The 15408-nt window shown below is 35.9% G+C and overlaps 1 protein-coding gene across 1 annotated transcript in view; it reads left to right on the plus strand.

The window, feature by feature from the left end:
- Nucleotides 1-15408, plus strand: part of LOC121460950 (transmembrane protease serine 11C) — a 53484-nt gene that overhangs the window by 21709 nt on the left and 16367 nt on the right. Inside the window, exons 3-5 of the mRNA XM_041671648.1 lie at nt 1570-1688; nt 7820-7887; nt 10937-11097. Of these exons, the coding sequence (XP_041527582.1) occupies nt 1570-1688; nt 7820-7887; nt 10937-11097 (348 nt within the window). The remainder of the gene's footprint in view (nt 1-1569; nt 1689-7819; nt 7888-10936; nt 11098-15408) is intronic.

Consider the following 15408-nt stretch of genomic DNA (forward strand, 5'->3'; position numbering starts at 1 on the left):
GTATCCAAAGTTTATGTCTAGTGGGAAGCCAAGTTTGAGAACAACTGACCTCCAAGAAGATAAACAGACATATAAGAGTAAGACATCTGGAGGTTCAGAGGGAGTGACCAAGTTCACTTGATCATTCCAAAGTGCCGAAAATTCAGGCCTTTAGCCAAGTTGTTCTGCCGTACATGTCCTGCTTTGCCACCATCACCTCAGTGTCCAAGGAATCTGCACTAGTTCTAGCCGGCAAGAAGGGAGACCAGGAAAGCAAGAGTGCCTTTCAGACTTGATCTTTCCTACGAAACGTTCTCTCGAATAGGCCACTGGAGAGTTACATGCCCCTGACGGAAATCTCAGAAATTCCACAAGCATTTTTCATTCCATCATTCAGGAATGCAAATGAAGCAGCCTCACTCTTAAATATAACAGAGGCTGGAAAACACAGTTTATAGATGAGCATCAGCTGGGATAAATCAGAGCTTGCATTACCCTAAGGAGAAGAGGAGACTGTCAATAAATGACACGTGGTTGGTGCTTGGAGAAAGTTGATCTTTCTCATTGATCTTTTCATCACTTCTATTTCAATATATTCTCAAACATATTTAGACTAATCCTAAGTGGAAACTCTTCACCTCTTCCCGCCCCTCCACAAAAAAAAAAAACTAGTTTAGTTTCAGGGTATAGTAAATGAAAGTAATAAGGTAAGAGTACAAGCAAAAAGGACCTTCTCAATTACCCTTGTATTTACTTCAGCATTTTACTCTGGAACCACAAGCAAGCTTTCTTCCCAAAAAGCTTCTTTAAAAACAAGTATAGTAATACATTCTGGCAGGGGCATGTATGTAACTCTCCAGTGGCCTATTTGAGAGAGCATTTAGTTGGAAAGATCAAGTCTGAAAAGCAGACCACAGAAGTTAATGAAGACATTCAAGATAGATCAATTTCTAAGATAAATGTACCCCAAATTGGCCACATGCATGGCATTAAGTTATGAAACTATGCATAAAAATGGGTATAGTATAAGCCCACATAAACATGCACGAGTCCAAAGACAAAATAAAAGGATTAATGTAAATTAAAATTGAAAATAATATTTTCTATATGATAACATCTATCTAGGCATTCATTGCTTTGCCTGTCTAAAATCACATACTTTGTTTCTTTGTTCAGTTTACTAAATGTTCGGGACGTTCAAATCATGACTTATTTCATTTTCTCCATTATTTATTTTAATTTCTTAGGTATTTTGTGAGTAAGAAATCCTATGATTGAGCTGATTTTGCAGAAATGTAGTGTATGGCAATCACAAAGACCAAGATAATTACTATATTTTAATGTAATTTTGTTCCATAACACATTGCCCAAACTTGAAAACTGTCATATAAAAATTTTACATTAAAAAATCTTGAATCCATTTTTGGCAAAAGGTTATAATTCAGCATTTCTCCACCCAAGCAATTTCCACAATCAGTGGGCAATAGGAGTTTTAGATGTCACGTAACCTGACATTTTATGAGCGTATGATTTCTCAGAATGAAAGTGGTTGTGCCCAGTGGAAAAACTATTTTCCTTTTCTCTCCTCAGGAAAGCCACCTTTCTACTACCATGTCAGCTTTAAGGTTAACAACATTGACTATGACAGCAAATTTGCAAAGCCATATTCTCAGGAATACATGGACCTAAATAAAAAGATAGTGTCTTTGGTAAGTTGAGTTACTTTTTTTCTGTGCTTTCCCGAAAGTATTAAGACCCTAATAGTCATCTTCCAAGTTCAAAACAATTTCTAACCAATACCTTGTTCTAGATGAGATGAAGAAGCCCTTTCAGAAAGTCCTCTGAAAACTTGAACATGGAAATGTGCAAAGGGACACATTTCAAATAACCCTGAGAAAAATGATTCATGAAAAAGAGTAGATAGCTCTAATGGATTAATCAATTACATTAGTAATACATGTTTGATCTCTAAGATGCATAACTTATGTCATGCTGCCTCTGGTTTAAAAATTAACCAGTCCCTTGAAGAAGAAGCCTGGCCAATCTGAAAGACAATGTAACCAAAATAAAGACCACTTTGCATGTCTTCCCTGTTGAGGGAAGGTGACAAACCTCTTGCTTACGAATTAGCTTTCTGTTCATGTTCACCAGGTTAAAAGTTCAAACAAGAGTCTCACTCTGTTGGGCTGGAAGTGTCTGTTATCACAGATATGATTATAATTAACTAAAGTAACTAAATTAATCAGACTAGCAGTGTCAGGAGCGGTGGTGATGTTATCCATCTGCCATTCAAAAATCTCCTGATAGGACATTGCAGACCTCGCTTGTCTGACTAGTAAGCTTGTAGTCCTTCCAAAGCACCCACTACACAAGAGTTTTCAATAAGTCAGAGTCCCTGAAAGTCCTGGTGTGTTTTTTTACTATGGAAAGAATCAGAAAATGAAGGCAGAAAAGTCAACCTTTAGCTTTAGAACAAAAATGAGACAAAGCAATATAGTATGGTGGATAAGAAAAAGCTTGCAGTGAAATATGCCAGACTCAGAGAGATAATTACTGCTTCTTTCTTTTTTATGTGAAACCTAGACTTTAAAAATAGATATGCAGGAATGGGAAGTGCCCAATGGATGGGTGGGAAGAGGACAAGAACGTGAATGGGGTCCAGGGCAAAACAAGCAAAACATAATATGCCTATATGAAAATATCATAATAAAGCCAATCATTTTAGACAGTGAATGCTACTAATGGAAAGAATAAAATACAAAAAAGACAAAGAAATTGACTCAAGGGCCTTATTCAATTTCAAAATTAGTGTTTTACTAGCTTTATGACTTGAGTTCCTTAATTCTCGTTCAATTCAGCTTCTTTCTGTGGACATTAGATCACAAATGCCAACATAATAAGGTGTTGCAGTCGTCACAAAAGGTGAAATGTGATATAAGTCAAAGTCCCATTATTTCATGAGTCTTTTAAAAAGATAGCCTTAACCTATGAGTATCATAAGAGTCAGTTTAATATATTCATTTAGCAGCATAATAGCAGGAGTAGGTTTTCTTCTCGAATTTATGATCTCTCTAGCTCTTGGTTCAACAATAATGCCAGGTATGGGTTTCATCTTGTAAAGAGGGCCTTAAATCATGGTTACTCCCATGGCACCCATGCCAATACTGAATTCCTAAGACAAGCTCAAACTTCAGACCATACTTTCAAATCAATTAGCCCCTGCTTACTCTAGCATAGTAGTTCTCAACCTTTCTAATGCTGTGACCCTTTAATACAGTTTCTCATGTTGTAGTGACCCCCACCAATAAAATTATTTTCATTGCTACTTCATAACTATAATTTTACTACTGTTAGGAATCACAATATAAATATATAATATTCAGGATATCTAATATGCGACCCCTGTGGACATGTCATTTGACCCCCAAAAAGATCAAAAGTGACCCATAGGTTGAAAACCACTGCTCTAGAACAGTTGGTATAACTAATATTGCATCATCCTTGCCTGTTAAGCAGTGATCATGATGTCCTCCTTCAGGTTTATTAAACAACTCCATTCCTAGCTTCCAATACATATGCTTGAAAACAACATATACCAAACATGTTGTGCAATGCCTTATTTTTATATTTTCTTTCTTTCTGTTTTCACAGAATATAATAATGGTCTCATTTGTTAAAGCTATCACTATATACAACATTCATAGGCACAACATGATAGCATAATACAATAGCATGCACCAAATGGAGTTACAAATCATCAGACAAACCTCTTAGCCACTACACTAATTCCCGTAGACTCTGATTGCCACTATAGAATTCTTTCAATGACTCATCCTAAAAAGAAATTATATTTTTTTCCTTTGGAAAAGAGAAATACTGCTTTACCATAAACTATTGGGGAAAGGTCTTGATAGAGAACATTCTCAAAGTTCATATATAACCTCTACCCTTCTTGTACTATTTTAAGCTCTTCAGCAGGTGTGCTATCCAACTAAGTGAAAAGAAGTTCTAAGACCAATTAACACTGACACAAGATCTTATTGATATAATTTGCTTCATTAATTTTCAGTATAAGTACTTATATAACAATACTTAGTCCTCAGGATGTCCCTATGTCATATAAAGAAACTGAGACACTAAAAGATTAAGTTGTCAAAGTCAAACTCCTTGATTTTCTTTTGTCCTTTATTGAAAGATCACCAAAAATACTACAAAATCTTGAGCACACTTCAAATTGCAGGAAGTTAATATAACCAGATAAATAATCCAATGTGTTTAATACAAAGCAATATGATTTTCAACACATAAATGCTTTTGGTTTATAGATGGTCAGCGCAGTTATACAGTCAGCCAACCTCATACATTAAACCACTTACTGGAGTATCCAAGGGTAAGGGACATATTAGTTAGGCATACAACCACAGAATTCATCAAATAAAATTTCCCCTAAGCTAACCAGAGCATGGTAGGAGCATTTGCCCCTTTAGACATATGTCTCTTTTTGATGCAGTCTACCAAATGACAGGTTCTTTATGTGATTCATCAGATTTAAAAACATGCTAGTTTTTAAAAACTAATAATAAAGTAAATGACAATAGTTTTCTGTTCCACTTAATATAGAATAGCAAATATTGCAATTTGAGTAAAAATTATGTTAGCATACATTCAGTTCTATGAGCTTCAAAATGTATCAGAAAAAAACAGTATAAAAGCCAAGAATCTTTTTTTTTCAATTAGAAAAGAAATATTTTATTTGGATATATTCAAGTGTTTCTGTGGAGAAAAATCTGAATTTTTCTATAAAAGCCAAGAATCTTAAATTCAAGTATTACTATATTGTCTATTTTTAAAATATAATATTTGTTGCATACATTAAAAGTAAACCATTCTCTATTAGGATTTTAGCCATAATGGAAATAAAATAACTCAAAATTTATCAAATACAACAAACATACTTTTATAAAAATACTACTTATATTTCAAGAGTCTTTAAAAGTTTTTCAGTTTAATTTCTGTTGTGATAAAATTTTCTGACCAAACGTAACTTAGAGAAGAAAGTATTCATTTTAATTTACAAATTCCAGGTTATAGCCTATCATTGTGGGAAATTACCCTGACAGAAAGAAATGTCTGCACATACGTCACGTGTTTGCCTCTGCTCAGCTTGCTCTTTCCACTCCCACACATTTAAGGATCCCCAGGCCTAGAAAATAATGCCACCAACAATGGACTTGGTCCTCTCACATCAACCAACTTGATCAAAGCAATCCATTATAGACATGCCCACAGGCCAACCCCGTCCAGAAAACACCTTATTGAGACTATTCTTCTCAAGTGATTCTAGTTAACCATCACAGAAGGCAACAGGAAAGATTGCTACCATGCAAGTATTCTTTTCTACAACTGGAAAATATAGATATAAAACAACCAACCCTAAATGTTCAGGACCCTTCGACTCAGGAATCATTGTGAAATAAAGAAAAGATGGTAGCCTAAACATTCCCTTCACTTTGGGAATGCCAAACTATTAGCTGTGTACTATCTCCTTTGTGTGACAGCATTTCTCACTTAGAGATATATTATCTTGCAATCCTTTGTAACATGGCAAGACCAATAAAATATTTTTATGTTTTGTGAACTGATAAGAACGGGGGAAATTGTATAAGAAGCAATATTACAGTCTAATACATTAACAACAGCTTTCTTAAGATAAACAACCCAAACTAACAGATTTCCATGAACCTATTGTTACCAGTTTCGAACTGTTAATCAATCCCATCAACATGGTGTCTCTGCCTTAGAATACCTTCAGAAATAATCTAATTTTATCTGCCTTTGTAATAGTTACTATGTTCCCTAGATCTTATTGTTCCAAATATCTTCAACACCCTGATCCCAGACAATGCTGACCATATTCAAATAACATTGTGAAACAGAAAAAAAATGGTTCAAGTGGAAATGGTACAAAAAGAAAGCAAAGATGAACTGTTTAGGGGAGGAAAACGCTAGCTTTATACAATCCACAGAATTATTTCTGGAGCACAGATGAGGTGGCAGTTTACAGTTTCAGAGGTTCAGTACATTATCATCATGGGAGCATGACTGATGTGTGTATGGTGATGTACAGGCAGATGTGGTGCTGGGGAAGTCTATATCTTGATCCAAAGGCAACAGGAAATGAACCGAGACCCTGAGTGTGACTTGAGCATGTATGAGACCGCAAAGCCCATATGCCACCATTTCCTCCAACAAAGTCACACTTCATAGTAGTGCCACTCCCTTTGGGGGCCACGTTCTTTCCAACCACCACATACAGCATTATGTTTTCAGGGGCTTCTATATTTGTGGGTACCTCCTGCATCCAGGACTTTAATATAAATAGGCATTATTTTTAAAAAACATCCACCTATATCCTCATAATTTTTCACATTTATTAAGTTTCTAGACTAAGATTTATAAAAAACCAGTAAAATTATAATTTTAAGAAAGGCTGCCATGTAACTATCCAAAAAGCTAAAAAAAAAAAAACCTTATATTTACCCCAGATTTACCTCAGTATTTGAGTACCCTTCCTCCACTTCTATCAACACCGTTTTTCATAAGACCTCTCAGTAAATTAGTACAATTACATTGGTAATTGGCTATGCTTATATTAGAAGGCATGAATTCCCTCACACTGAGCAAGCTTTAAGTCCAGTTAGACAACTGTTGGCTATCCCTGTCCCCAAGTTATAACTGCCACACACTGCACCATTGGGAATCTTCTGGCAGACTACCTCATGCTTCCTACACTTATAGCTAGTTAGGACTATTGATTGCTTCTGTCCCTTGGCAGCTTGTATAGTTCCTTCAGATATAATGAGAACTAATCTTCAGGGAAGAGGCTTCCAGGTTGTTTTAATTTGATTCTTCCAAGTTCATGTCCAAAGTGCAATAGGGTCTTACCTTCAGTTTCTGGGAGGCACTCAGTGGCAATGACAATAGCCAATGTCATACTGTTAAGAGTCTCTTGGAAGCCCCTGACTGACAACACAAAAGAATGTTTTACACAGCTGGGTTTTCTGTTAGATTGTTAGGGCTCTTACTATTTGTCAGATAGTTAGGTGTATGGGGTAGTGTACTTTATCACCCCATGTAAATTTAACTCCAATATATTATATATATATGAGTAAGCATATACAACAATGTTTTTCCCGTGGCTTTTTCAGACATTGTTAGTGTTATTTGCTCTCTTCCTTCTCATTCCATATTATCCTTCCTCCCCTTCCCCATTTAAAGTATCCCATCCATATTCCCCTTTTTTCTTCAATAATACCTATGACCTACAATCTCCCTTTAAACCTATCAACAGCACATATTTGAAAAATGAAAAAGATAGATTGCCATATATGCATTTCAGGTCTGCCATAGCACACATATATACATGCATGCACAAACACACACGTGTGTGCACACACACATATAATTTGTAAACATCTCCTCTATGCACACTACTTTTATTACATTGACATTCAGTAAAATTTGCACATGGAAGAAAAATAATATCATAATATCCACTAGTACATTGAATTCACCACTTCAAAATGAGTATTATAATTTACCATGCTCCTACTCATGATTTTTGGAAGACATGAACATTACATGTTTTATGAAAATTAGGAATATATAATCTCAGTGACTCATAAATAAGTAAAATTAAATGTATTTGGTGATATGAGGTCAAACTGGATGACTTTGTTTTACTATTGTGTGTTTTTAGGTGTATTTCAAGTTTTCCAAAGTGATAGAAACCTTTTTAAGAAGCTAAAATCATGTCATTAACCCTTTTTCTTTTTAATAGATGAATGAAACATTTCATGAATCAAAACTGAGAAAACAGTACGTCAAAGCTCACACTGTCCAAGTAAGGTATGCATAGCATAGCAGAATGAGAAGCAGTTTCATCTCCCTTTCTATATTGCCTTCCAACAAAATGTGTTTGTGTGGTGTGCAACTTTAAGTTTGAAACAAAAATGGATTTAGTGTCGTAAAACTCCCTGTGCTCCATATATATATAAAGGAAATATTTTTATCATTTTTTAGAAAATGATTACTGAAGAGATGGCTCAGTAATAAAAGCAGTTGCTCTTGCAGAGGACTTAGGTTCAGTTCCCAGCATTCACATGGTGACTCGCTATCCATCTATGACTTCAGTTCCAGGGCCCAATGCTCTCTTCTCACCTCCAAGAGTTCTGCCTACACATAGTTCATAGACATGCATGCAAAAAAGGCACATACACATAAAATAAAATAAATAAATCTAAAAATAGTAAAAGTACAAATTGACTAAACTACAACCATGAATTCCAACTATTTATAAGCATCAGATAAAAGTTAAATGGTCTGTTTTTATTTGAGGGCACAAAACCAAAAAGTAAATATAAAAAGGAGAGTATACTTAAAACTTTTTGACATGAATAAGCCAGGGCCATTGAGACGACATGTAGGGTAAAAGAACTGGACACAGTCTGGTGACCCAAGTTCCATTATAGAATACTAAAGAGATCTGACACTAGAGAACTGTCCTGTGACATAATATAACTGTGAAATAACATGAATGCTAACATGCGCACTTACACATGTGTGCACACACATACATACACAGAAATTGAATAATAAATAATTTTCATTATAAAATGAAAAGAGCATTGCAGAATGTCTGGGTTAATTTGGAAAAAGTATGTTTGGGCTTATGAACAAATTAAAAACTGGATTTGATATTGAAGTAGGGATAGTTCACATAAAAATGGATTTAGGTATTTTTGCTTAAAAATCAAATTCACTTCCCATTCTAGTCCTCCACCCAGTAGACAGAAGCTGTTGTGACACATGGAACATTCCTGTAATCCCATGACTAGCAAGCTGAGGAAGGAGAGGATCACAACTTCCAAGGCACACAAGGCTACATTCTGAAAGCATCTCGCATTAAGAAGTATATAGATAAAATAAATACACAAATAATAGATGGAAATCGCCGAGGGTGTTCAACAGCTTGCATTAGACTCTAAACATTCATGATATACATGCATTGTGTATAACAATTTCCCTCCTTCAGTTTTGGAACTCTCAGAAGTCAAGTTTCAAAGCTTTATTCATTGTCAAGACGTAGATAAATATATTGATAAAGAACAAAGAACTGGGGGCTGGAGGGATGGCTCAGAGGTTAAGAGCATTGCCTGCTCTTCCAAAGGTCCTGAGTTCAATTCCCAGCAACCACATGATGGATCTCAGCCATCTGTAATGGGGTCTGGTGCCCTCTTCTGGCCTGCAGACATACACACAGACAGAATATTGCATAAATAAATAAATAAATAAATAAATAAATAAATAAAACAAAGAACTGGGGGAAACTGATATGAACAGAAAGAAACTCAAGCAGTTAGGAGTTCCCATATTTCACCATGTCTCTAGTACCCCACCTCTGTGACAAGGGGGTTCATAGAAAGAAAAGTTGATAAAGGAGATAATTTTTTCTTACAAAGAAACAGATTCCAGTTAACAACAGTTCTTCCAAAACTATTTTCCACCTATTATATATTCCTAGCTAACAAGATTTTTAAATCCAACAGGAAATAATATCCAAAATATTCTAATTCAGTTTTTAATATGTATTAATTATTCTTCATTTCAAGAAACTGTTGTGAGCTCTGCTGGGCATTAGGAAGTTTCAAAAAATAAAATACAACTCGCATTCTCGTTACTAATTGAGAAACCAATTAAATAATTAAATCATCAATTAGTGCCTATAAAGGTAAAGAGTACATAAAATTGATAATATAGGTACTGGGAACCTTTAGTTTCTAAATCCTAGCAGAACATTGGAAGACACAGAACTAGAAAGCCATACATATTAAGCTGTCTCTGGAGTCAGTTACATATATATGTATAGTTTAAGCATTTGCATATTCCATTCAGAATGACAAATTAAATGAGTTCACTTCTTGTAACACTCAGTCCTGGTATTCAAGAGGTAAATAGATAATGGCTCACTATTGCAAGCTGTGACTTCATTTACAATCACCAAAACAACAATGCTTGTTCTTTTCTATTAGTTCCCCTGATGAGTTCATACTAGATTCATAATACATTTATACTAACAAATCATTTTCATTAACTTCTATGAGATTGAAAGTTATTCTATCTCCATTAATAAGAAGCACTTGATCTGTAATATTTTTGAAAAACTAGTAAATCTGATGATCATTCCATTTGTAGCATGAGAGCCAAGAAAAGCAAATGACAGCAACTTGCTGTATGATCACAGTGGCAGACACTAAATATAAAATTCAGACTCAGTTGCCCTGGATCTAAAGATTTTTTTAAAAAAATCCTCTCTATTCCTACTGCATGTACTGGCTTTGCGGGAACCTAGTCTGTTTGGATGCTCACCTTACTAGACCTGGATGGAGGGGGGGAGGACCTTGGACTTCCCATAGGGCAGGGAACCCTGACTGCTCTTTGGACTGGAGAGGGAGGGGGAAGGGAATGGGGAAGAGGGATGGAGGGGGAAAATGGGAGGAAGGGAGCAGGTGGAATTTTTTTTTTTTTTTTGATTTTTCGAGAAAGGGTTTCTCCGTAGCTTTTGGTTCCTGTCCTGGAACTAGCTCTTGTAGACCAGGCTGGCCTCGAACTCCCAGAGATCCGCCTGCCTCTGCATCCCGAGTGCTGGGATTAAAGACGTGCGCCACCACCGCCCGGCAGGAGGTGGAAATTTTTAAGTAAAAATAAATAAATTAATAAATCCTCTTATCATGTCTGTAAAATGTTGTCTCCTCTCCCTTGGGAGGGAATCTATGGCTAACAAAACATTCTACTGTGTTATGTCAACCACTGACTCTTTGCAAACTCCTCACCCCCGACACTAAAAATGATAGTGGTCCCTTTCTGAGATAACAATCTGTCTGTTTATGTTTTACAGCAAAGCCAATGGGAAAGTTGTGATACATGCTGTGTTGAAATTTAAAGCCTGTTATAGGAACAATGTAGAAAAATTCTGGGAAAGCATTGAAACCATTGTGTATCAGAAGCTCAAACGCCAAACTAAATTACTTATAGATTTTTCCTCGTTTAAATTTTCAGGTAAGAATATATATGGTATGGAATGATATTCATCTTTTAATTTGAATATGTTGTTTTGATATACACATGAAGCAGAATTTCTTCCTTTAAATATTGTACTGCATAAAATGATAGCTATTTTTGCACACTATGAAAGTAACCAGAATCTCAAATGACATTTTTCATTTTCAAAACACAGCAGTCTAAACCATGGCTTACTCTGCAGTCATGAGGGCTCCTTCTGATCAGAGAGTCTCAATAATGCAGACTGCCAGGATTGGTGGAACTTTAAAAAAAAATACATCTCCCTTCTTGACATACATTTAATGGAACTTGTCTCACATGGTCACATATAATCTGATTCTAACTTGTCTCACATGGTCACATATATTCTGATTCTTATTCTTAGGAATGAATTAACTTTATCCCTGGATTGTTAGAATAACTGGGAGTGTGGTATAGTAAAATCATCTCTGGGACAGGCTGTCAGTTTCTGCTACAAATCCTGTTATAAGAATGATGCAGAAAATTTTGGGGGACAGAATTGAAACTGAAAGTATTGCTACTTCTACAGGAGAGACTAAAAGATGGGTGTGGAGGCTCCTTGGGTAAACTTTCATTTCAGTTAAATGAAATATCAAAGCATCAAAAAGCAAACTCTGAGCATGCTTCTTCTGGATAAGAAAGCATACCTGCTGAACTGTAACTTCCCTGGGATGTTTCCTCTCCCAGCCTTCCTTCTCACAGAGCTCATATGTAGTAGAGTCGAAAAAGGCAGGAAGAAAGTAGTCTTCCAAGCTGTGGAGAATTAACATCCAAAGGGACAGTCTTAGAAACTCATTTTCTAACTACATAAACTAAAACATAAAACATATTCCCAACATCCTTCCAGATTTTAAATTATTAGTAAGATCTCAGAGAAATATATGGTCTGGTGGTCTCTTCCAAACAACTGGTTTTTCTTTAGGGGTCGTGTTGTAACGCTGAGAGACACCACTGTCAGCAGTTAAACTAAGCAGATTAAGTACAGGCTGTGCTCTTGTCTTAAGTCTTGGAAACTCTCTGTCCCTCCCTCTTTATCCTTCATCAGAAGTTTGGTGCCTCATAAAACTGAATGAGCTTTCACCAATGTAGAAGCAAACCCAGCAGCTGACAAAGCCATTCTCTTAAAACCACAATGGAAGATGTTAATACAGGGCTTATACTCAGGACAGCCTTTGCCAAGATGAATTTTTAATCACTGATCAAGATGTAAGTAGGTCTGTGCCATACAGATCTTGAAATTTATTTGGCAGCCAAAGTCTCTGTTTCAGCATTTTTTTTAAATACTATGACCTTCTTATGATGACTAGTTAGCTCAGCTACTTACAGCAGATACATCAAGGCTGTGAAGTACATTTTCATTCTTGCTGCTTAACATACAAGAAAATCTCTATGTTTAAGACAAAGCCTTATGTGTCACTGGTTAGAGCTGCTAATTAAATGAATGACTGGTTGTAGCACAAGTATCCTACAATGTGAGTAGGGAAAACAAAAGCAATATAAAGCAGTGGCTAAGGTTACAGATTCCGATACTAGATAGCTTGATATTTGGATTTTTTTAGTCCTCTATATGTTAGCTGAATGACTTTGGGAAATTTACTTAGCATTTGAATGCCTTAGTCTAATAATGTCATAGAAAAAAAAGGATTAGAATAAAAAATAATTCTTATGGTCATTGTGAAGATTTTGGAGAACTGATACATCATAAAGAACATTTAAAGACAAGTTTAACACAAATTACTACTAACTACTGAGTTTTTAATCCAAAGAAAACAAAACTGCTCAATATGTATATGTTATAGATTTGAAAGTTGTCTTAGTTGCTGTTTTAATTATTGAGATAAACACCATATCCAAAAGTAACTTGCAAGCAAATAGGTTTCTTTCATTAACTTGTGGGTCACACTCCAGCACTAAGAGAAGTCAGAGCAGGAACACAAAGACAGAAACCTGGAGACAGGAACTATAGCAAAAGCCAGGAAATAATGGTGTTTACTGGTTTACTTCTCATGGCTTTCTCGGTGTGGTTTTTTGTACAACTCGGGAGCACAAGCCCAGGGCTGTCACTGCCCACAGTAAGCTGAACCCTCTCATATCACTTATTAATCAAGAAAATGCCCAACGGACTTGCCAATGGAACATTTTCTCAATTGATGTCTCTTTTGTGAACTTACCTTCCCCCGCCTCTCTCTCTAAAAGGAGACTGCTCTTACATTCTCAGCCACCCAGACCCCAAATAATCACACAGAAACTATATTAATTACAACAGTGTTTGGCCTATTTGCTCAGGTTTCTTATTAACTAACTCATATCTTAAATTAACCCATTTCTATTAGTCTATGTATCATCATGAGCTGTGGCCTACAGGAAAGGTTCCGGGCATCTGTCTCCTTCGGCAGCTACATGGCATCTCTTGATTCTGCCTTCCCCCCCACCTCTCTCTATATATATATATGTATATGTGTGTGTGTGTGTTTGAATTTCCCACCTTGCTATATTCTGCCCTGCCACAGGCCAAAGTAGCTTCTTTATTAACCAATGGTAATAAAGCGTATTTACAGCACACAGAGGGGAATCACACATCTCTCTCTCTCTCACACACACACACACACACACACACACACACACAAATAAATTAATACAATCAAAAACTGAAGTCAAAAGAATAGAAGATAGAAAGGAAGGAAGAAAGAATGAAAGAAAAAGAAAGGAAAGAAAGAAAGAAATGCAGATGATTATTATTTTTAATTTGATAGTTTATGGGTTGTTCCTCAAATCACATCCATGGAAATAAAGAGGGTGACTGCTTCTAAGAAAAACAGAAATGATATTATTCATACTCTATTCTTACATATCTGTTTCCTCATTAGTAAATTCTAAAACACCCAATATGTTACTTTTTGCAAAAACATGTGGCTTGAAGTCTTGTGTTTATGATTACACATTCCTCAGGTCACCCTGTCGGGGTGGGTCTCTGCAAACACCACGGGTGGCAGAGTAATGATCCACCTGAGGACAGGAGGAAATCTGGTTCAACATAACTAGTAGCTGGCACTGGTGCAGACTTCAAGAGTCTGACACTGAGCAAATCATTTTAAACATATTTAAATACAATATAATTTGAAAAAATGTTTCCTGGTATAACACAATCCTATGTGTACCATAAGGCATGATTATACCAAAACACTTTGGACATGCTATTTCTTTCATGATGATAGGCTCTATAGATAGACTACATGTATTATCCTAAGGGCTCCATGTTTGGCCACTTCTTCTGAAAGTAAATCTGAGCATCAGAACTTTCAACTTATAAAATTCTCAACTGTCAGGCAATTCTAATGAGAGAAGAAATGACTGTAAGCTCCACTTTCCCCTGCTCGATCACCAATAAGTGTCAACAGGATGGTAGAGAACTCTATACAGCTCAGGTCACATGACAGCTAAACTACATGGATGAAGAATGAGGAGGGACATTTCTACCATGAAATCCTGGCAAGCAGCAGATATATCTATCCCTGGCCAAGGCTTCATCTGGGGCCATCCTTCAAGCAGGTTGCCACTACCTGTCTCTTTTCTATAGTTTCTGATAATTGTCTATAGAAGTTTCATTCTTACGCCATTCATCATTCAGGAGAAAGAAAATCATGAGCACACAATCAGTCCTTTTCTGGAGCAAACTTCCCAAGGCTATCAATCTGAAGTCTAGTAGGATACAATGGTCTAGTGGATAAAATACAAGATTAAAATCCAATAATTCTGCTGTCTGCTTGAGAGCTTTCACTCTGGTCTATCGGTGTGGTGGTCCTTACTGTATTCTCACTTAATAAAATGGACTAGATACTTGTGTAATTGTTATATATAATTTATAATAGTGCTACTCTTGGTCTATCAAACTCACATTGCTTTATTAATTTAAATGAGTAAAACTGAGATGGTTTTTTAAAAAGATCTTTAAAAAGAGTCTCCTAAACACTGGGACAGTAAACAAAACTCTACTCTCTACTCCAAGCTCCCACAAAAAAACCTAATCACTTACTTCATAGGGTCTTAGTTACTTCATTTTTAAAAAGAAGAGTATGACATCACAGATTTTAAAGCACATGCAGCCAAGTCTCTTAGCCTAGAACCTAGGACATACTAAGAGTGGAAAAAAATGTTGCTGTATAAAATATATCAGAAATTGTTCTTTCATTTATTTCTCTAATAACTGAATAGCAAATGTTCACTGTACAACCAGCTGAGTCCTAGGGAATATACATATGTGTTTTTCATGTATGGATTTAAAGTAGC

This window comes from Microtus oregoni, unplaced genomic scaffold (genome assembly GCF_018167655.1).
Source record: "Microtus oregoni isolate MIOR12 unplaced genomic scaffold, Mior012 000021F_ref0000039, whole genome shotgun sequence".
Classification (NCBI taxonomy): domain Eukaryota; kingdom Metazoa; phylum Chordata; class Mammalia; order Rodentia; family Cricetidae; genus Microtus; species Microtus oregoni.